We start from the raw sequence: 22916 nt of genomic DNA, 5'->3' as shown, positions 1-22916 counted from the left end.
CATGTTCCCAGGGGGATGTTAGACTTCAGCTTGCCTGTAGAGCTTTTGAAATTTTCTCTCTCTCTTCCATCCATTTGCAGCAGCTCCTGCATCCCATCAAGGTTTCAGAAGATCTCGCAGTCAGTTGTCCTGGAGGAAGCGCAGTTGCTGCCGGTCGCTCCAGGCTTCCCTCTCATTCATGCCTTTAGCATCCCCCCAGTGAGCATCCCACCAACACCACCACTGCGGCCTCCCACCTTGCTGGACACTTCTGCAGAGCTCATCCTCCTCCAGGCTCCCCAGGTAAGGATCCGGATTGAAAATGCAAACTCTAAAGTGTGTGGATTCTGGATGTCCTCTCTGGGCGGCAAGTCATACTGAGAATAATTAGGAGGTTCCACTGGTATCTGGCGCTTGCCATTTCCGTTCATGTTCCATTCATGATTATTATGCAGTCATTCTGTGACTATCTGATCTACACAGGAATCAACTAAAGTATCTGCCGGCCTGTTGTATTCGGTGTAGGAATCCTGCCAGCTTGCCCACCCAGCACTTGGGACATCCATTCAGAAAACTAACTTGCGGGGTGTGCTGTGCCTCCTGGTGTTGGCTGAGTCTGATGAGAGTCCCAGCTCTTCTGCTGAGTTGGGAGGGCGGTGTGAAGCTGGTTGTAGTTGTATCCATACTTGAGTGGGGAAACACGCACTTTAGCTGCTGTGCTCTTATGTGTTTCCTTCTTGCCTATTTCCAGTCTAGTACAACACTCATACAGTATCGAACCATTAATTTTACAAGGCTCTGTGAGGTGCCCTGAATAATACATGCTGGGGTGGTTCCAAAACCTCAGCCTCCTCCTAGTCAGGACCTTCCACTTCTTCACCCAATGAGGTGGAGCCGGTGTCCCCGTACTTGCCAGAGGAGAAAGAGGAGGCCAGAAGTGTGAAGAAGGCAGGTTCTGTCAGTGAGAGGGTGACACGGGTGGAGAGCTCTTCTGCTCTAAAAGGAGTCCAGAGGCAACCAAAGCATGGTGAAGCAACTGTACGGTGGGCAAAAAGCATGGGTGGGGCGCATAACAGGGCAGTGTTCATCTCTAATTACCTCCGTGAGACAGAAGGAAAAGAAATACTTAGCAGCAGCAACTTCTTATCACAGAGGTATATTTGAGAGGGGCTGCTCCTAATGCGTAGGTCGGGAATGCAGCCATAACCCCCACAGTCACTCTCAGCCTGCATAAATCACATCAACAATAACTTTAGGGATTACTCGGCTTGTATTTTGCTGCAGACAACCATTGTGTTAAGCGGCCGCATCCAAAGCCTGGGACGCTATGCCTTTATTCTGCACTGTTACCAGCCCAGTCACCCAACTTTCCCTATTGAAGTGTTGATCAACGGCGGACGGATCTGGCAGGGTAAGCAGCACGCGGTGTTAAAACGGGCCTCTCTCTGCTGAGTGGTTATGTCGTTTTTTTAAGAGCAGAGCAAATCTTTTGTACCTGAACTATCCTATCCATTGGTTCCCCGTGCAGAGCCAAGAAGGGTATTTTCCATACTATTTTCTTTGAAGCTCCCTGTAGAATATTTGCACAGTGTGGAGAGACCTCAACCAAAGGGGAAGATTGCCAATGTTTAAAGCAAAACAGGATAGGACGCGCCACATAACCAACTTGGCATTTTCTGCCTCTTCAGGTCAAGCTAATGCTTCCTTCTGTCCGCACGGATACGGTTGCCGGAATCTGGTGGTTTCCGAGAACCAGATCGTCCTGGATGTTACTGATAATGACCTGAGCGTGATCATTCGTGTGCCAGAGGACCGGCATCTTTGGCTGGTAAGTTTGAAAATTTCTTTGCCTCATCTGTAAGAGTGGACGGCAGCTGATGAGGATATAAAATTTGGGCTTGCACCCTCCCCAAATTATACAAAAGCTTCCTTCCATGCATCTGACGAAGAGAGCTATGGCTCTCAAAAGCTTATGCTACAATAAAATTGGTTAGTCTTAAAGGTGCTACTGGACTCTTTGCCATTTTGCTCTGTGCAGCAGGCAATCCTTGCAAACCTCTGCTGTCCTATGCAAGAATCCCACTCATACGGCCTGGGTGGGACTTCTGCCTTCTTCTTACTCATCAGTTAAGAGCACCAGCCAGCATCCAGTTGTTTGGACCCCAATGGAAGTGTGCCTTTGTTGCAATAATATACATTCAAGCACATTATACTAAGCAATACTAAGCCAATACATAGTAATGCACTTGTATTCTGGGCGAACTTTTAAACTTTGCATGAGCTGTGTTTTTTTTCAGAGTGTTAGGTAACCAAAACAGGTGTGCTTTCATCTGTGACAGCTAATTAAAAGTAGTGGACTCTTATCTAGATGAATGCTCCTTAATCAGAGAATAGGCCAATAGTTATCTACTGTCTCTGCACTGTGGAGGGCAATAGACAATTTGTGTTCTGTGTCGGTGTGGAGGCACTCCCAGTGCCCTTCTTCCACACAGACAAGATCATGTAAGGGACATATTCCACACAGGAGTCCCTTTTGCACACCCAGCCCTTTTTTTCAAGTGGAAAGAATAGGCATTTCAGTTCCTCTGCGTCTTCTGTGATATGGTGTGCGTGTTGGAGCCGTGGTGGTTCTCTGCCATGTAAAGAACAGAACTTGCACAGAATGTGTATGAACTGAGCTCTAGAAATGAATAATCTCATTGGGAGGGCAGCTGGCTTGCACAGTTTCCCATTTTTAACTCATCTGTTTACTTTTAGGATTACATTCTGGTGGTTCCTGAAGACAGTTACGGCTCCAGCTATCTTGTAGAGGAGCCCCTGGACAAATCCTACGATTTCATCAGCAACTGCGGAGTCAACGGCTTCTATATCAAGTGAGAGCCTTGCTTCCCAAACAGGTCTTTCTGTGTGAAACTATAAGGAAAGTTCCTAATTCTCATTTCCCTGTCCTCTGAGTGGGATCATGAATGCATCTGGAACTGGCTGTAACCCAACTTCTCTCAATGATTATTTAAAACTCTTTATTTTTAAGAACCTCAAGGCTGTTTCAAGCTCCTTCGTAAAGTTCTTTTACTTTTTTAGGTAAAATATGTCCTTACTTTTTAGTTTCTTTATCTGCCCTTTGAGTAGTGATTGCGTGTATTGTGTACAAGGTGAGCTCAGCCGTGACTGCATCTGTTGTGGCCAGAGAAAGAATCGGGGGGGGATTTGCTTTGGGAGAGCAAGCTCACACTTGGGAGAGCAAGCTCACACTTCCCTCTTCCCTTGGCTACACTTTCTTCGGTTCTGCCACAACCAAACTTGCCAGGCTTTGCCTTTCACCAGCAGTTCGGGGACTGGTGAGCTTCTGAGGGTACACAGACTGACAGCAATGAACTAGCATCTAGAAGGAATCTTTGACACATTTGGTCTTCTTAACCAAAGAAGATCTTTATTGTACTAAACTGGAGTGTATAATGCAGAGCAGAGAAGATGCAAGGAAAGAAATACTATGGCATAGGACTAAACAGCTAATACAAAGGAATAGAGAAGGAAAACATTCTAGCTAAGTTAATTTGAAAGTTAACTCAGTATCCCAACCAATCCCTGGGTTGGGTGAGTAACGGCCAGAGCATTAGGAAATAGAGGCAAGCTGCCCTTTTATCTCCTTTGCTCCTGGTCTCTGATGAACATACCCATACAAAGGGATTACTGATCTTTTAAACTCTTCTCCTGAGAGGGTGGTTGCCCTGGCCATTCCTGAGATGGGAAAATCTCCCTCCATGCTCACCATAGCACCCTGGCCAGCCAGGCACATTTTACTGTTAGCTGTAGTTATATTAGGTTAGGAAAGCAGTCATTTCTCTGGCTCAGGATGACAGTTTGAGCAAATGCTTAGACGCTTGGCCTCTCCTCTTCCTGAGAAGAGGTCACATTCCCCAGGGTTTGATCTTAGTAGTTCAGCTAACGGCCAGCTTGATCTCTCTCTATCACAACAGCACCAACCACGGCTGCTTAGTTTTATTTAGTGGTTTATTTATTTATTTCATTTATACCTCCCCTATCTCCCCAATGGGAGTCCACAGTGGCTTACAACATTCTCCTGTCCTGCATTCACAACAGCCCTGTCAGGTAGGCTAGACGGAGAGTCAAGATACCACCCAGAAAACTTCCGTGACAGAACAGGGATACAAACCTGGGTCTCCAGATCCTGGTCAGACACAGTAACCGCCGCACCATGCTAGCTACTACTACATCATGCTGGTTTTGTCAGACTAGTCCTCGTTTGCCAAGGGAAGAGACAGGGTAGGATGGACTGTACAGGTTTTAATGGATCTCCCGTAGTGGGACCCCAGTCCAATCTCCTCCTCTTTCTCCGTCTGCAGCCCTGTGACGTCATCCAAGTTCTGCCAGGACTCGGCCACCTCGATCTCTCTGTTTTATAACAACGGGGCCCAGCCGTGCCGCTGCCACGAGGCAGGATCTGTCCGGAGCCAGTGCGAGCCATTCGGCGGCCAGTGTGCTTGCAAGTCAAACGTCATCGGGCGAGAGTGTTCCCGCTGTGCCACGGGCTACTGGGGTTTCCCCAGGTGCAGGCGTGAGTGCCTTTCTGTGAGGGAAGGGAGGAAACTCCTTTTCAACGACAACTTGCATGCTATATTTCTAGATCTGAACGAGTTGCATGCGTGCCTTGAATCCCATACAGCTGTTGCCTGGTTGGGCTTATTCAAACGGTTGTCCTTCATTGTCTGCCTCAGTGGCTTTAGAATTATTCCTATAGAATATGTCCATGGAAGATGATACATGGGAACAAAAAAAACATATAGACAGGGCTATCCTAGGCAGTATGTTCTTCTAAGGGCTTGGATGGGTGTAACCAGGGTCATTTCGTAGAAAAAGAGCTGCAGGAACTCATTAGCACAACTCTTTAGCATATGCCACACCGCTTGATTGGGCCAAAATGGCCAGGATTTGGCTGCTGCCAGACGGGGGAGTGTTCCCCCACCTGACAGCGGCCCGATCACGGCCCTTTTGGCCCCGATCCAGGCCGAAAGGCCCAAAATGGCCATTTAGGGCATGTTTTGGTCTGGATCGGGCCCAAAAGGCAGGAGAGGGGTCCCCTGCCAGGCAACAACCCAATCCTGGTGGTTTTTGTCCTAATCCCATCTGAAACAGGCCCCAAATGGCCAAAAATGGCCGTTTGGGCCCGGATCCAGGCCGAAACAGTCAGGACCAGGTCAGTGCTGGGCAGGGGAGGGTTCCCCCACCTGGCACCAACCCGATCCAGGCCGTTTTGGCCCGGAGTCGGGCCATTTTGGCCCCAATCAAGGCCTAAATGACCCTAAAGTCAGGTGGGCGGGGCCACCTGACTTGGGGGATCTGCCAGAATGCCATTCTGGTGCGTTCCCCCTCGAAATGAGCCCTGGGTGTAACTCTGTATAAGATTGCACTGTAAATTTACCAGACAGCTGTATGAGTTGAAACTGGCTGAGATCTAATATCTCACCCATTGACATTTGAAGTGAAAATCCACTTTTCCATTCCAGCACATCTTCCATTTGTGTTCATTTATGAAAATTAATTCGCACCTTGTCCCCTGGAAGGAAAACATTTCAGTAGAATCTGCAGTAATGCATCTGCTCTTTTTCGTGCGTTTTACTTTTTGCGTATTCCACATCTACGCAATAGAAAAACAACTCTTCGTTCCCTTACCATCAGTGTTCAGTTGATTTACGTGGAAATTAATTTCCAGCCTCTCCAGATTCTCGCTTTTTTGTTCATCAGTTGTCTGCCAACATCCTCTGGCTGTTACCGGAATGATCATCCTGCATCTCTTTGTCAGAGAGTGGGAGAGATGCGATGTTTGTTAGCAGTGGCATTTTCTAACCACGAGAGAGAGAGAGAGAGGGAGAGGGAGAGGGAGAGGGAGAGGGAGAGGGAGAGAGAGAGATCTTGTTAATTTGCTGTTGGCTGGGATGGTTTTTTTAAGTGCGAGAAACCCTGCCGTTCAGCTGCCTGCTCCTCAGCCTCATTTCTGCCTTAATTTTTACTGCCTGGAAAATTAACATCCACGTCCTTCTAACATGGTTGTTGCCGTGGAGGTGGCTGTCAAAAACGTGTTGGCTAGGCCAGCAGTGGCAGCTTGAGCCTTTCACTCTAGCAGCAGCTCACCAGATTTCGGAATATTATTAGAAGTGTCCTGCTGATCAGAACACACATCAAAATACGGCATTCAGAGGGATGTCCCCTGCTGATGATGCTGTGTGCATTCATGTGCACATGTGCAAGTCCTTGTGATGTGCATCTGCTTGTTTCCACTTGCAGCCTGCGACTGCGGGACGCGTCTTTGTGATGAGCTGACGGGACAGTGCATCTGCCCACCACGCACCGTCAAACCAGAGTGTACCATCTGTGAGCCTCAGACTTTCGGCTGTCACCCTTTGGTTGGCTGCGAAGACTGCAACTGTTCCCACGCTGGGATCCAAGATCTGACAGAACTAGGATGCCACACAGACAGCGGGCAATGCAGGTGGGTATGAATCGGTACCAGTTCTAGGCATAGTAGGCAGCTTTGTACCCAACGATGCTACCTTTTAAACTGACACACAGAATTTCCTTGGACCAAAGGCACCTGGAATGAATGTTTATTACGTACTGTGCTGTAAATCTGCAAGTGTCTTGCCTTTTAATTTCCATCTGATGAGCTCAACAACCACACTGATGGCAAGCCATCGTTTTACCAAAAGCCCCCTGATGAATTTGTGATGGAATTGGTGGCACAGAGTGGTAAGCTGCAGTACTGCAGCCTAAGCTCTGCTCACGACCTGAGTTCGATCCTGGCGGAAGCCCAGTTCAGTAGCCGACTCAAGGCTGACTCAGCCTTCCATCTTTCCAAGATCGGTAAAATGAGTACCCAGTTTCCTGGGGGTAAAGTGTAGATGACTGGGGAAGGCAATGGCAAACCACCCCGTAACAAAAGTCTGCCAAGAAAACATCATGATGCGACGTCCCCCATGGGTCAGTAATGACTCAATTCTTGCATAGGGGACTACCTTTACCTTTTTTTTTTACTGGTGTACTGGCAACACTTTGTGAATTCCCTGAATTGTCACTTCTGTCCCCAGTGCGGGCGACCTATCCTTAGGTGAGTTGTCCAATCCACTCCTTCATGCAAGCACAAATATTAACAAGGAAGAAGCAACTATGGAGTGCCTGCTTAACCTACCCAAGCCAGCAACCCCAAACTGGGAAATAACCTGTCGGGGTCATAATCTACAGACCTGAACAGCAGAACCAGTGATAATCTAACACCCCCCCCCCCAGTATGCAGCCAGTGCCCCCAGAAGACATGCCTTCCTAGTAGCCGTTGAGCCCCACTGTCACTGAGCCCCACTTACCGGATATGTCGGAGGATCCTCTAGGAGGTTGCAGAGTGTGGCCACATCCTGGTCCTGCTCTGGAATTTAAGAGCACCATGTGGCCCAGCAGTCGTGGGATCCAGTTCTCAACCTTGGGAGCAGTCTGAGAGTGTGACTACAGGTGACTTTCTTCACGTGGAGAACACTAGATTTTTCTCACAAGGTTACCTGGGAAGTGAAGTCCGAGTGGTCCTTCCCCTCTCTGTTAGAATCGCTGCCTGAAGGGCTTCGTTTGGGGGTGGGCAGTTTGGGGGCGGGCAGCTGCTACTTTCTCCTAGGGCGTCCAGCGGGCTGCCTGCTCCTGGGGCGGTGCTCTGGAGAATGCAGCCGCGTCGTTGAAGCTCCAACCGCAGTGACAGTGGAAGGATCTGCTGCAGATTCTTCTGCTGTTGCTGCGGCTGAAGCTTCGCTAATGCTGCCGCTTCTAGAGGCGCTCCCTGGGAGCAGGCAGCCTGCAGGACACCCTGGGAGAAAGTAGCAGCTGCCCGCCCCCAAACGAAGCCCTCTTCTGGCTCTTCAGGCAGCGATTCTAACAGAGAGGGGAAGGACCACTCGGACTTCACTTCCCAGGTAACCTTGCGAGAAAAATCTAGCGTTCTCCACGTGAAGAAAGTCACTTGTAGCTTTGCTCTGAGGTTCTACAGTTTTGTCTCCCATCCAAGTGTGAATCCACAAATGGAGAAACCTTTTTGGTGGGCTTGATTCCCCACGATCTTGATGCTACCCTGCAGGTACCCAGCCAAGTTGGGACACAGCGCACAGCAGTAGCAAGCACAGAGTGCAGGAAGCTGAGAATCTCAGCCCGTTTCTAAAGACTGGCAGTGTATTTCTGGCTTGCAGCAACGGCTGGTGAGCAGAATTTGCCTTGATTGCATTCCATTTCCTGGAAGGAAAGTGAGCAGAATTGCATTGATCGAGGCATTTGTAGAGCTTTGCATGCATAACAAGCAGTCACAGAATAAATCAGGCATAAAAAGTGCATACACTTTACTTATGCAAGCCTTTTTACTGCCCAAAAAAGTGCAGAGTGAACACAATACTGGATCATTTTTTTTGCTGCATCCAAACCCTACCGTGTTGGCTGGTTCTAGTGGAAGCTGATGTGCACACAAAGTTGGCGCCCCCCTTCCCGTTTATGCAGGGTTTTAAAGAGTCCGACAGGTGGAAGTCTGCAAACAAAGCTACTTTGTGCTGCCCGTTTTCTCCCCCTAGTGGTAGTCTTTGTCTCTACAAGCATTGTGTTTGTACTTCATTGGCAATTTTGCTAGACTACTCCAAGATAATGACTTCACCTCCTGGTGGCTCAGTGGTACTTGCATGTGCTATGGCTGAGTTCAGAAGTAATAGAAAATCATGGTTTGCCACTACTTCATTAAGCCTTGAAATTGATTAAGGCGCACTGTTGTGATTCTTCCATATTCATCCAGTTAATCACCTGTTTTCTCAGCAAACCACAGTTTACCCATACATCCAAGGCAGCAGACTGTAGCTCACAGTTACCTTGCAGACTATGATTCCAAAGAGTGGTTTGTTCCCAGTTTGTAAACCTACTTTGCAGGGCAAGTGTACACCGTGCTATAGATGGAATGGCAAATGATGAAGCTAATTCACTTGCCACATTCCAGGAGATGTAGGGGGGAGGGGATTGTGTGAGCAAGCCTAGGGCTCCTGCTTCAAGTTTCATTTGCATTGTGACAAGGACACGCTTTGCCGTTAGATCCAAACTAAGTCTACATGTCCCTCCCTGTTTCCCGTTCATCATTGTATTCTGGTCCATATAGATATCTACAAGTCCCTTGCTTGTTGGAATCCAGGGCATATTTTGGGTGTTCCATTTTGGAAAGGCAGATTTATTTTCTCAACTTCTTCCTTTCTTTTTCCTGTTGGTGCAAAAGGCCTTGAGCCATACCTGCATGCAGTGCTGTCCCTAGGTCAGCCGTTGATTGTACTGGTTGGCTGTGGCATTTGTTTCCCTTGTTTTCTATGATAAGGACCATTTCTTGTTCCCTTTTTTAGAGCACAGTAAGCCTTGCTTGCTGGAGATGCAGTAATTGAGCTGAATCAGTCCATGTTTTTCTCAGTTCATTGTTGTGTCTTCTGTGCAGCCCCGCATGGAAACTGTTGCATGCATGGGCCAGCCATGGCCTGTACCTGTAACTTATCTGTAACAACAGTTACAGGTAAGTGCAACCCAGTTTTCATCGTCATGTCAGCTGGCCTGCGCATGCGCAGTTCCCATGTGGGACTGCGCAGAAGAACACTCAATGAACAACAGTTACAGGTAAGTGCAACTCTGTTATCTTCAGAAAGCATGTGCTATGGTCAGTCCTTGGCAGGTAGAACCCCCAAGTTCTCCACAGCAAACGCAGGTGTGTTGGTTGAAGTAACTTTATTAGAGATCCAGCAAGTCCAAGGTGCTCAGACAAGTGCATTGGCAGAAGTGATGCAACTGGAGTTGGTTATGTTAGTTATAGGGAATGTTCCTGCCATCAGGATAAGGGCCAGGGGGTTGTCAGGGAGAAGCTAGGTTTAGGCTAGACAGAACAAAGAATGAAATCATCTCAGTTCCCAAGAAAGAAACATTTCGAGCTGGCCGCAGCCAGCCTACAAGGACACTTCTGGAGGCAGCGGGCAAAGAGAAAGTAAATACTTGTGAGATAACCTACTGCCTTAACAGCAATAAGAAACTTCTCATGCCCTCAGAGGACCAGTACGTAACACAGAATACATTCATAGCAGATATGTAGACAGGCATATATGACAGCTACATTTGATAGGTGGAGCGCTTCTTGTCCTAAGAGCTAAGCTAATCAATAAGGGAATGAGAGGACAGAATGGTGGTTAGGAAAACCTGTCTCCGGTGCATAAGGGAGATCCTGGATAGTGATTGAACTTAGGAACGGAGAGGGCAGGGAGAACAGAGTGTAAACTTACTGGTAGCAATGTTCTTAGGAGATACTGGCTTCTCTGGACTGGCCAAAAAATGAAAAAGAAAACCAATATTTAAATTTCTTATTTTAAACTGAAATTTTCTGAAATGTTGCAAGGCATTATCCTAAACATGGCACAAGTGAGTTGCACTGGGTGACACTGAAATATAAATCATTTTCTTTCTTCTGTATGTATGCAAATGGTTCTGAAGGTCTGGGTTAGCCATGATAGCTAAATGGAAAATTCGTATGCAGAGGCAGCGTACCTCTGAGTATGGCTGTTGCCTTCATATCTGGTTCATGAGCTTCCCAGAATCATCAGCTTGTTGGCCTTTGGTGGAAAGAGAATGCTGGCTTCGGCAGGCCCTGGTTCTGGTTCTGTGGAGCAGTTCTTAAGGCATTCCTGTGAACGCTGCTCTTTCTGGAGAGGCACAGCTGTGAAACTGGAAAATCCTGGCTCTTGCTAGAGACGTCAATTATGTCATTAGCCAGTTGAATTCCTCAAGGAGTTGGTTCGCCATATGTTAGAAGTAAGCAGGAGAAATAAACACAAAACTTATTTTTTTCCAGGTGCAAACCCAACATTGTGGGACGGCAGTGTGATCTCTGTGCCCCGGGCTATTATGGCTATCCAAACTGCAGGAGCTGTGACTGTCACAGGGCAGGGACAGAAGCAGATGTGTGTGACCGTGTCACAGGACAGTGTCACTGCAAGGTTAGTCTAATGTGCTAGCTGTTGCCTGTAGTGCCGTTTAAGAGACTCATAGAATGGGAAGGGACCTCCAAGGTCATCCAGTCCAACCCTCTGCACAATGCAGGAAATTCACAACTACCTCCCCTTCCCACACACCCAGTGACCCCTGCTCCATGCCCAGAAGTTGGCAAAAAAACCTCCAGGATCCTTGTCCAAACTGGCCTGGAGAAAATTGCTTCCCGGCCCTGAAGTGGGCATGTAAGAAAGGCTGGTAAGGAATTTTTGAGAAATATCTTGTTCAGCGCTGTCAGTGCCCAGCAGCATCGGATGCCATAAAACCCTCTGCAGGATCCAAGTTTGTTGCCCTGCTGCTGCTCAGCTGTTCTCCAAGCACGTAATGGGAGAGGGTGAGGTCCCACGTGGCTGAGCTTCTCTGTTACCTTCTGGGGTTAATTAACCGGCGATGGCCGGCAAGCGCTGCTGAGTCATAGCTGGAAAGCCTGCTCCCTGTGTGTAGGAAGAAAAATGCTATTGATGTGAGATGCTTTGTTACGGGCTGCAGTTTTGTTGATGTTTTTTTGCCTTGAGCCCAAAATCTTGAGAAATTATTTAGTTTGTGCCAGAGCAAAAATTCATGCCTCCGGTGGAGCTTTTCAAGCTAGTGGGCAGAGCTTCTTTTACTGCTGGCTAGAGCAAGACTGATTTTATTCTCAAAAGGCAGGTTGGAGGCAAGTACTCTTTAGCGCCATGGTTGATGCGGTGCATGTGTACTGCTTTCTACTGAGGCAGCTGTGCTTTCAAAAAATTTAAGATACAAAAATGTTTCAGGAACAGAATTCCAAAGTGGAGCTCAGTACCTGGTTATTGCGTGCAGCTGGCTGGTTGGGTTTCTCCCTCTGTTTTTCACTTTCCGTCTAACCTGCTGCCAGAGCGGAACAGAGTGAGTGTAAACAGTGATTGTGCGTATCAGCACATTTGTGGAAATCTGCAGTGTGAATAATTGCTTACTCGAAGCATGCTGGAGCAGTTCAGTCATGCATTTCTCTATGAACACTGAAACAGACAAAAAGAAAAGGGACATCTTTTTTAGGTAGGTGGCCAATAAACATATCTGTGTAAACACAGGCATTGTTTTTGATTTAGCAGCAGTGAATAGATCAGCAGCAGGTACCAAAGTAGTATAACCTTTTGCAAACCAGTGGAAAGCAAGATGGAGAAGTAATATGCTACTGGAAGGAAAAACTGTGAAAATCCAGCACCAATACTGAAATTCCACAAATTAGAAGAGAATTAATCAGTAACCTCTTAGTGGTAGCTAAGAATCTGATAGCCTTAAACTGGAAATCAAAGAAGGTACCCTCAGCAGACAAATGGCTAGAGAAAGTATGGGATCACTACATTCAGGAAAAAATATATGATAGATTATATCAAAGTGAACACTACCCAAAAGAAACTGACTTTATAGCAAAATGGTTACCATTTATTGAATTTATAACTATTACTAATCAACAACCCCCTAAACATTTATTCTTTGTTGCACGAGACTGAAGAAATGGCTACTAAGTTTATAAAGCTTTAGTTTTCTTTGAATTAGCAAATTGGTTTATCATTCACCATCTCGCTTCTTTCTTTTAGTACAAAACTATGTATAGAATCAATAGAAATGACAAGTGTATATCTATATATATGAATATGGTTGTTGGTTCATTTGCAGTTGTTTGTTAAGTTTGTTTATTAGATCTGGAAATTTAAAATAAAATTTTTTTTAAAAAATCCAGCAGGATTTAATCCATTGGCAGCTTAGAGACCAGAATATAAGCTTTTGAGAGTCAGAGCCCCCTTCAGATACGAGTAGAAATGTTAAAAAGCAAGCAACTAAGCAGGTTAGCATAGCATGGGGTGGCTGTGATGGACCCTCTGAGTGATGTAGCACTCCTTTCCATTGTAGGCGTGTCCTAATCACTTACGGTGTACTTATTAAAAAAAAAACAGGGCTGAATCCAGCTGATTTTCCTCTGGTGCAAAGAGGCATCCATTGATGCAGCAGGTGGCGCCTTGCGCCAAAGGAATGCACCACTGCTAGAACAGATCTGGGGGACCAATCTTGGTGGATCGTTCCATCTGGATAAAAGAAAAAGCTGATTATATAGTTGAGGAAACATTGCACAGTTTCTGCCTGTATTCCTCTGGCAGTTTCTGAACAGCCTTTTTGAGTTCCTCCAACTGGAGAATCCGCCTCTTTCGTTTTCAAGTGTCCACGTTTCTCACTTTTCTTCCTCTTCTATACAGCAAGTAATGCATGCACATCTCTTTTCTTTTTTTAAAACCTTTCTAGGAAAACGTGGAAGGTCCAAGATGCGACCAGTGCCTTCTAGGGACCTTCTCTCTTGACGCGAGCAACCCAAAAGGCTGCACCAGGTGCTTCTGCTTCGGGGCAACGGACCGCTGTCACAGCACGGAGCAGTACCGCGTGCAGGTGATTATGCAGGGCTAGAAGGTGTCATTGTTTGCACCTTGAGAGACAGGTAATGGGATGGGAGCCTTTTTTTCTTCACTCACTGGGCAGCTGCAACATTCTGGATCTTTCAGGTTCACTGATCAGGAAAACGAGTGCTGATGGCACCTGAATTTTGCATCTGCATTAGTGGTGAAGCCAAGTGTCTGTTAATCTGGATTTTGGGGAAGATATTCTTTCCACGCTTACTCATTTGTTAGCATCATCCAGACTTGAGAGTTTCAACACAGTGCAGATGTCCCACGTAACATACTGCATTATGCAAGCAACTGAAGCAACAGGCAAAATGCATTAGTTATCATGGCATACCACTAAAGCCCCGCTGGATTAGACCAGGGGTCCATCCAGTTTCAGACACAGACCAGATGGATGCTTGCAAACCTTCCCTGGTTCTTTGCTTCCAGCGTCTGCTGTACTTTCTCTGAACATGGCGTTTGTATTTAGCTCTCAGAACAAATAGTTTTTGACAGGCCTGTCCTCCATTACGTTCTTTTCCAGGCCCGAACAACTTGTAACACACAAAATCCAAAGCCCACAGCCATGTACGTCTACCCACCAGACTGAAATAAATATACTGTTTTTACTGCCTACTTTGGATGCAACAAGGTAGAGTTGTCAAGCACCTGGCAGGCCAGTGGGCTTAATTTGATTTGGTGGGTCACAAGTTGTATAGTTCTCATCTATAGTTTTTTTTAACACTACCTGAGATAGTGGTCACCACCATATCTCGTGGCAATGAATTCCTAAGTTATGCAGATGTTTTATTTTGTTCAGCTTAAACCTACTGCCATTCAATTTAGCAGTGTTCAGCTTGGTTAAATTCAAAGACATTATTGCCTGTTATATCTGGGAGTATGTGCAGCATCCTGCACAGGCAGGGTGTGTCACCTAACCTGGCTTGGACCCTGCGATTCATAGAAGAGCAAGATGGATCTAAAAGGGGTCTAAATATTATTTGCTTGAACATCCTAAACGGAGGCATGCCCCCACATAATGTGACCACAGAAGCAAACAAATCCCACGTATACTTACTAATAAACCTATTTACAAAATATGAAATGTATCAACTCCTTAATTAATAAGCACCATTCCATAGATCCTAAATAACATGCACAGTGTAACCTTACAGTAATTATTAAAGGGAAAATACAGGTTCCTATGCACAAGAATAACAATTCATACACATCATATAAGACCCCGTATCCAAGTATACATAAAGTGCTATTAATAAAGTGCTATGATGGAAAATTCATATTGTACATACACAGGGTTCATTTTGAGGGGGAACACGCAGGAACGCAGTTCCGGTAGTTCCCCAAAGAAGTCACATGTCAGGTGGCCCCGCCCACCTGACTCTCAGCCATTTTGGGCCCGTTTCAGCCTGGATTGAGGCCAAAATGGCCCGGAACAGGCCCCTGACGGGTGGGGGATCACTCTCCCACTCAGCAGCGGCCTGATCTTGACCATTTGGGGCTCCTTTTCAGCCATTTTCAGCTCCTTTTTGCCATTTTGGGCCCAATTTTGGCCAGGATTGGGTCCAAAACAGCCAGGATAGGTGATGTCAGGGGGTGTGGCATATGCAAATCAGTCATGCTAATGACACGTTTCCGGCGATGTCAAGGGGTGTGGTATATGCGAATGCGTTATGCTAATGGGCATGCTAATGAGTTCCTCCAGCTCTTTTTCCACGAAATGACCCCTGCACATACATATTAAAGTGCAAATGCAAAAAGAGCAGCAACAAACAGACACAAACCATTCTATACAAGGGTCCTCAGCACTGTGCACCCAGGTGGCAAGGAATAAGTCCAAGAAGCTCTCTCAAATGGAGGCAAACGCAAGTGGCTGTGCAAAGTCTTGCATGGAGAAATAAATCTTCCCGATCCTCGAACGGGTCATCTCGATCCTTGATTAATCCCGTTTCAAAATTCCCATCTTTATCAAAGAGTACACAGACAAAATTCCCTTTGTGGCGTTGGTTTTTCAATGTACTTTGTAATCTCTTCGTAGAAGTAGCATCGCATAATGTGATGCTGTGACTCCCAGTGGGATCCCTTTCCACATGACTGCTTTCAGACATAGCCCCTATTTATCCAGCAAAGCGTGCCTCTTCTTGAAGGATCCTCAACTCTAAAGTAGCATTAATAATGCAAAACCAGATAGGTTAAGTAACCAAGCTTCCAGTCAATCTGAAAAGGAACACAGTTTCTTCCAGATTCAAGACCAGTAGCACCATAAAGGCCAACAAGGCCAACAAGATTTCCAGGGTATAAGCTTGACTCTCAGAACCTTATACCTTGGGAAGTCTTGTCAGTCATTAAGGTGTTACTGGACTTGAATCTTGCTGTTCTACTGCAGACCAACATGGCTACCCGCCTGTAACAGTTTCTTCCAGACTGGCCATTGGTTATTATTTGTAGTATTTTACTACTGGGTCTATCTGTTGAAGCACTCAGATGGGATACATTTCTAGCTCTTCAGTACCTATATTCCACTGTAACAGATACATGCCATCCTATGAACAGAGCAGTAATGTGGGTGGGAGACAAATGACAAAATCACGATTCCCTCATGAGTTACGAACTTCCACGAAATCTTGGATGAGCCAGAGTTCGCTGATCTCGATCTTTCTGAAATATTTCATGGGGCGTTCCTTCTCTTCCTAGTTCATTGACATGAGTGGGTGGAGCCTGCTAAGTGGAGAGCGCCAGGAAGTGCCCACCTCAGTCAGCCTGGAAGAAGAGGTGGTTCGTGCGGATCTGAGGAATTTTCCTGAGGCCTTCCAGGAGCTTTATTGGCATGCTCCCAGCTCCTACCTTGGAGACAAGGTAAACAACCCCGGCAGTGGCTAAGTGTCTTCTCAGCTTGGGCATGTAAGAGTGGGCTAGTAAATGTTTTCAAAATCTCTACTGCCTTAGTATTCAAATGCCAAATGCTGATATTGAACACAATTTAAGCTCCTGAGTACAGTAGGTTTATTTTCTATGTCCAAATAGCTTCTCTCTTCCATTTGTTAATATGTGATTATCATCCAGTTATCTCTTTCACTCTCGCATGGCACTGAATTATGTTCCCTTCTGTATAGACTACTGCAATTTAATTGTACATACTATACTTTCTTGCTACCCTTCCCCCAAGATCCTCCTGGATATGCAAAATTTCAAATGTCACACTCAGATCTGAAGTATACAAAATACTCAAAAAAGATGTATTGTGGCTGAACATAGCCTAACTCAAACAGGGCACAGTATCTTATTCCAGGACACCAAAATACTGGACAACACTTCCAACTACTTTGTCAGACTGCACAGGGAAGCCATTGAAATTCACAAGCATAAGCAAAACTTCAACAGGAAAGAAGAAACCTTAAGAATGAACAGAGCATGGGCTCCAGTTCTGAAAAACACCAGGCCAACAAAACACTCCACACCCGACAATAGCCCTGCAGAGAAGATTAGCACATCAAGCACCAATCCATATGCAAAAGAACCTCCTCAGGATTCAGTGAAGCCTCCCGTCATTAGCATTCCACACCCTGGGAAACTCTTACAGAATGACTCAGCTCAACCCCACCCCTCCTGAGTAGATACAAATGACCTCATCTTTTCCACACTGTGACACTGAGAGATCTCTGTCTTTTGGTGCTACACCTCTGAAGATGCCAGCCACAGCTGCTGGCGAAACGTCAGGAACTACAATGCCAAGACCACGGCAATACAGCCCGGAAAACCCCCAACAACCATTACTCAAAAAAGGCTTGTTTAGATAAAGAGCAGTAATTTCCACAGATAATTTTCAATTAATTTTGGTACAGAGTCTAAATTCAGGGGAAGAGATCATTTTGTGGCTTGCTTCCCATTGTAGGTTTCTTCCTATGGTGGATACTTGCGCTATGAGCTGCATTCAGAAATTCGGAGGGGTGACGTGTTCATACCAATGGAATCCCGTCCTGATGTTATCCTCAAGGTTTGCAATACAAGCTGTGATTCTGCCCTTGGCTGCATGTTGTCTCACTAAGCAATGCTTCTGTCAATCATTTGTGCATTTTCATTGTCTTTACTAGGGAAACCAAATGAGCATTATGTTTCTTGAAGGCATCTACCCCATCCCTGGAGAAGTCTATGAAGGGAAGCTCCAGCTTGTAGAGGTCAGTTCATATATGGAGACAGAACTGGAAGGGAACCCAAGGGTCATCTTGTCCAACCCTCTGCACAATGCAGGAAAATCACAGCTTCTCCCCACCCCTCCCCGCCCAGTGATCCATGCTCACTGCCCAGAGGAAGGGAAAAAACCCTTCAGGATCCTTGACCAGTCTGGCCTGGAGTAAAATTCCTTCCTGAGCCTAGAGTGGTGATTGGTGTTACCCTGGGCCCAGGACTGGCTCCAGTGTCGTTGGCACCTGAGGCAGCTTAAGGTTGCCACTGTGCGCGTGCGCTGGACTGCATGTGCTGTCATCACACAGGGCTGGCGCGTACACGGGGGCCTTCTAGCCCTCCCGTTCAGTTGCTCTGCGGGCCAGGTGCAGCCGGCCGCCCTGGCCACCGGCTGCGCCTGGCCTGCAGAGCAACTGAACAAGAGGCTGCCTGCTCAGCTGCCCCATTCTGCTGCCGCCAGCATGCGCTCCTGGCCAGGCAGGCAGCTGGAGCGGTGCACAGCGGCGTGCATCCTCCCAGCCCTCCAGCTCAGATGCTCCGTGCGCCGTCCCAGCCGCCTGCTGTGCCTGGCCTGCAGCTGTGTGCCGGCAGTGGTGGCAGCACAGAGCAACTGGGCAGGAGGGCTGAGAGGCTGCCCGCTCAGTGGCACGCACCCCCACCCCCGGACTGGCGCCCCCTCCGGCACCTTAGCGCCCGAGGCAGCTGCCAGCCCGGCCTCAATGTGCGGGCCGGCCCGGCCTGGGCCACAAGAACCTAGCACCAGCTCATCCCTCCCTATCACAACCTGCCTACATTCATGCTAAGTCATGGAATTAGATGCAAGACTGTGCAGGAAGTTGGACATGTTGGGCAGTGAACCCTCCTGGAAACCAGCTCTTCTTATTGCAGACTGGTGCATTGATGCTCTTTGCTGTGTGTCGCTATCAGCATGCTCGCACTAGAATCTGGAAGTACGCTTCCCTGATAACCTGAAAGAACCTGGCAACCATGGCAGTAGGATTATCCTTTTTGGAAAAACTTTTTAAAGAGTTGCTTTCAGGCATGATCTACAAGAGAACTAGGCAAAATACTTTGTGGGTTGGTTGAAATTTAAACCGTTCATGGCACAACAGCCAGTTGAGTAGTTTAAAGGCCCGTTATGACAACTCTTTTCAAGTGGGACTGTCAGAGGAATGTCAAATTTTCAGCAGAAGATTTTCTTCTTGAGTGCTACTGAGTGCCCCTTAATTGCCAGCCCGACCTGCAGAGAGTTGAACAAATACAACTTGTCATAGGCTGGCCAGTAATTCAGGAAGCTGACGATCGCTTAATCCATGTGAATTTTGCCGTGATTGCCTGCTTGACAGTCCTCATTATGCTCTCTGAAAAGAGTGTGGCATGACCTGTCTCACGGTGCGGAACGTTCTGGACCTCGAGAAAGGGTGGGAAGGCATCAGCATTGTGGCAGACCTACTTGTGGCGAGACTAGGCTGCATTCATTGCCTATGGGCCAGGCAGCGCTCTCCCGGGTTGAGCTGGAATTATTGCACAAAGATTAAAATATGCTGGGGCCATCCTTTGAAACGATGGCCTGGATAACTTTCTGGCCTTCTCTGAGAAAGGTTGAACCTGTTTAAATAATTTTAAAACCATTCAGAATGCATTTTTTTGGATAGAAGGAACACTTCATTCTAGCTGCACCATGTTGTTTTGTTCACTGTCGCTTGACATTTGAGTGAAACCTCTCCTTGACTTGGTGAGTTTTAAGGGAGCCAAAAATACCTCTAATGCTACAGTCCAATTCTCTTCCCTACTGTAGGGTCACTTCAGACATACTGAGACGCACAACCCAGTCTCCAGGGAAGAACTGATGATGGTTTTGGCTAACCTGGAACAGCTGCAGATCCGGGCTCTGTTCTCCCAAATCTCCTCTTCAGTGTCCCTCCATCGGGCAACGCTGGAGACTGTATCAGAGACGGGTGGGGGCATCCAAGCCAGCAACGTGGAGCTCTGCATGTGCCCTGCCAATTACAGAGGAGATTCTTGCCAGGTGGGGAAGAGGGGCGGATGAATGGATGAATGGATGGGATGTTTAGACAAGCATTTGTGTAGAGCGGTCAGAACTCCTGTCATCTGTAAAACTGTCAATTGCCTCTTCTTTGGCACAAAATGATTGGCAGTCTTCAGCAATCTTAACAAGATTGTATTTGTTTCCTGGCATTATTATGGCTAGGTTAACTCATGGCTCATTTTGAGGAGGAAAGCGCCAGAATGCAGTTCCGGCAGTCCCCCAAAGAGGTCACATGACAGATGGCCCCGCCCACCTGACTCTCAGCCATTTGGGGCCCATTTTGGCCTGTATTGGGGCCGAAACGGCCTGGATCAGGCCTCTGACAGGTGATGGATCACTCTCCCGCTCAGCAGCGGCCTGATCCTGACCATTTTGAGCCCAATTTTGGCCCTGAATGGCCAGGATTGGGTCCAAAACAGCTAGGATAGGTGATGTCATGGGGTGTGGCATATGCAAATCAGTTATGCCATTGACACACTTCCGGTGATGGCAAGGGGCGTGGCATATGCTAATGTGTTATGCTAATGAGTTCCTCCCGCTCTTTTTCTACGAAATGACCCCTGGGTTAACTCAAATAAGAATGAGAATTCCCAGTGGTCCTTGCCATCTCTTTTTTATACGGAGAGATTCCTGTTGATCAACTGGAACAATCCTAACAAGGGAATAAGGTTAAGAGTCCTCCAAACTTTTATGCCTTGGCTTGTCCTATGAAAGGGGCAGGGTTCCCCAAGAACTCAAATATGGGAGCTGCAGCTCTAGATCTGGAAAGAAGATGTTTCAGAGCCAGCTGTCTTGTGTTCTGAAAAAAAGAAGCTTGGTAGGAAAAGCCTAGAAGAATCTGTGTTTGTTAGATTCTGGCTCACTTAATTTTGCCTTGAGGTAGAGCTTCATATAATAATGTGAATGCAAAAACTGCACTTTCAAACTGTAAAAGTACATGGATTTTCTCAGAGTAAGACACAGCCTTGCAGGGCGGGGGATTTCTCAGTGGGCTTTGAAGTGTCTATTGCAAATCACTTACTTGAAAAGTCCTGAATTTAGTTGAACTTGCTGTCAAATAACCGTGCATGAGATTGCAGACTTTATTGCACTTATTGCTACTTTGATTTTGCATTTACACTGTCACCCGGACATACGAAACTGCCTTCTACTGAATCATTGGTCCATTAAGGTCAATGTTGTCTACTCAGACTGGCAGTGGCTCTCTGGGCGGCCTCCCAGGCCCCCCCCCACTCTGCCTTTTGCCTGCCCCGCAGGACAGGGGGGCTTGCCGTGTGCCCCTTGTCCTGCAGGGCAGACGAAAGGCAGTGAGGGGGGCTGGGAGGCTGCCCGCACGCTCCCGGAGGCTGGCAGCTGCTCCCAGCACCCCCTCCTTGGTGGTGCAGGGGGCAGACTACCCCCCTCCCCTCGATCTGGCCCGGGCAATGTTAGCCAGGAACCTGGCTAAAGAGATTGGAAGGTTTGTCAATTTCCCCTCTCTACAGAGTCAGGGGAAATCACTCCTGAGAGGGTTTGTCAATTTCCTCTTTGTAGCCTAGAAGGGGAGGTGAAACTGACAGAGCCTTCAGGAGTCAAGAGGAAATTGACAAACCCTCTCAGGAGTGATCTCCCTTGTCTCTGTAGAGCCGGGAGATTGACAAAGCCTTTCAATCTCTTTTAAAACTCAGCTTCTTGGCTAACATTGCAACTCCCTTCATGTGCAGGTCCTCGTGTAATTCGTCTCTTGTAGCTTAGCTCTGAGCTACACACCCTCCCCCTTTTGTACACCACTGCACATATTGTATAGCATCCATTTGCTAGAAGAATACGTCGATAGTTATCAATTTCTATAGCAAAGTTTGCAGCAGATTTCCTTAAAGACATACTAAAGGAAAATAGTCCAGCACACTAATAAAAACCCTCTCTACTACTTCTGACACAGCTGGTCAAATAGAAAAACTCGTGGAAAAGTTTTCAGATGAGCTACTAACTGAGTATGTCAAAGGGGATCCCATAGAGACCCACAGGTGGGATTGCTATAGATTGTTAGCTGGCTGATCAAGGTGTAATGAGTATTTTGTTCTCCGTTGTCATTAGGAATGTGCTCCAGGCTATTACAGGGACACCAAAGGGCTCTTCCTGGGGAAATGTGTCCCGTGTAATTGCAACGGCAATTCGGATCAATGCCTCTCGGGGTCTGGAATGTGCATTGTAAGTAAATGGAATACTTGCCAGCCTCCACTTCTTTGAAAGGTTCCTTCCTCCACTTCCTTTGCAAGTGGGGACCTGTTTGCATGATCAGAGTTGCTAGAGATTGCCAGATGGTTTCAGGGTTGTTCTCTAGAATTGGCAATCCTTTAGCAAAGCAGCGAAGTTCCAGGCAGTGAACCATCCATTTTTGGCTACAGTGCATGGACTCTGCCTCTGCACCTCTCAAAAATCTGTCCTGCCATTGTTTTATGGTTCTTCTTTCCCAACTAAAACCAGCAGGTTACCATGTTCCCGTCCCCACCCCCCACCCCCACCAGCCACCATTACATACAATACATTTCAGCTTATCAGTAAGCTTCTGAATGTGTAGAACTGAAATGAACTGTGTTAAGTAACTGATTTCTCAGGACCAATTAAACAGGTCTTGTGTAAATATTCCCTAAGTTTTAGAGCTCAGATACTTTATGCAGCATTGCTTTGATACTCCCTTGCAAGAGAGGGGGAAAGAGATTTCCCCACCCACAGTGCACACCTTTTATGGTACAGCCTTGGTTAAAGAGAGTTTTGTGCTGAAGTCTGTCTAGAGACACTTCATATTTGAATGGGAGGGCCATAATGTTCTGTTCTCACAGCATGGGGACACAGTGCCCAACGCATTGTCTAGGGAGGTCAGGAAGGCTCCCACTTCCCTGTCATTTTTCTAACCATGTAAAGCATAATTGTTCAAGGGGGCATTTTTATAATGGAAATAGGGATACATCATTATAGACTGGTTCAGCAAAATGCGCTGTTTGTCTACTGTTCTGAGTTGTTTAAACGCATCGTGTTGAATACTTGCGCTTTGTTCAGATGACAACTCTATTCCAAGTTTCTGCAATTCCTAGTCCTGTTACTGAAAAACTTAGAAAAGCACAGGTGGGATTGAGAAAACTGTTGGTATGAAGCTTTTAAGTTACGCTGTTGGAAGAGGAAAGGAGCACGTCAAGCCATGACCACTCCTAGATCCA

General features: G+C 46.9%; 1 protein-coding gene across 1 annotated transcript in view; it reads left to right on the top strand.

Annotated features, from left to right (window-relative positions):
- Positions 1-22916, top strand: part of LAMA5 (laminin subunit alpha 5) — a 267511-nt gene that overhangs the window by 178216 nt on the left and 66379 nt on the right. The window contains exons 30-42 of the mRNA XM_054980364.1: positions 81-282; positions 1264-1390; positions 1668-1807; positions 2737-2852; positions 4344-4555; positions 6283-6487; positions 10877-11021; positions 13336-13476; positions 16182-16343; positions 17380-17481; positions 17579-17662; positions 19468-19698; positions 21796-21909. Of these exons, the coding sequence (XP_054836339.1) occupies positions 81-282; positions 1264-1390; positions 1668-1807; positions 2737-2852; positions 4344-4555; positions 6283-6487; positions 10877-11021; positions 13336-13476; positions 16182-16343; positions 17380-17481; positions 17579-17662; positions 19468-19698; positions 21796-21909 (1981 nt within the window). The remainder of the gene's footprint in view (positions 1-80; positions 283-1263; positions 1391-1667; positions 1808-2736; positions 2853-4343; positions 4556-6282; positions 6488-10876; positions 11022-13335; positions 13477-16181; positions 16344-17379; positions 17482-17578; positions 17663-19467; positions 19699-21795; positions 21910-22916) is intronic.

This window comes from Eublepharis macularius, chromosome 5, assembly GCF_028583425.1.
Source record: "Eublepharis macularius isolate TG4126 chromosome 5, MPM_Emac_v1.0, whole genome shotgun sequence".
Taxonomy (NCBI): Eukaryota; Metazoa; Chordata; class Lepidosauria; order Squamata; family Eublepharidae; genus Eublepharis; species Eublepharis macularius.
Note: the sequence above shows the minus strand (reverse complement) of the source record. Positions and strands in the feature narration are given on the sequence as shown.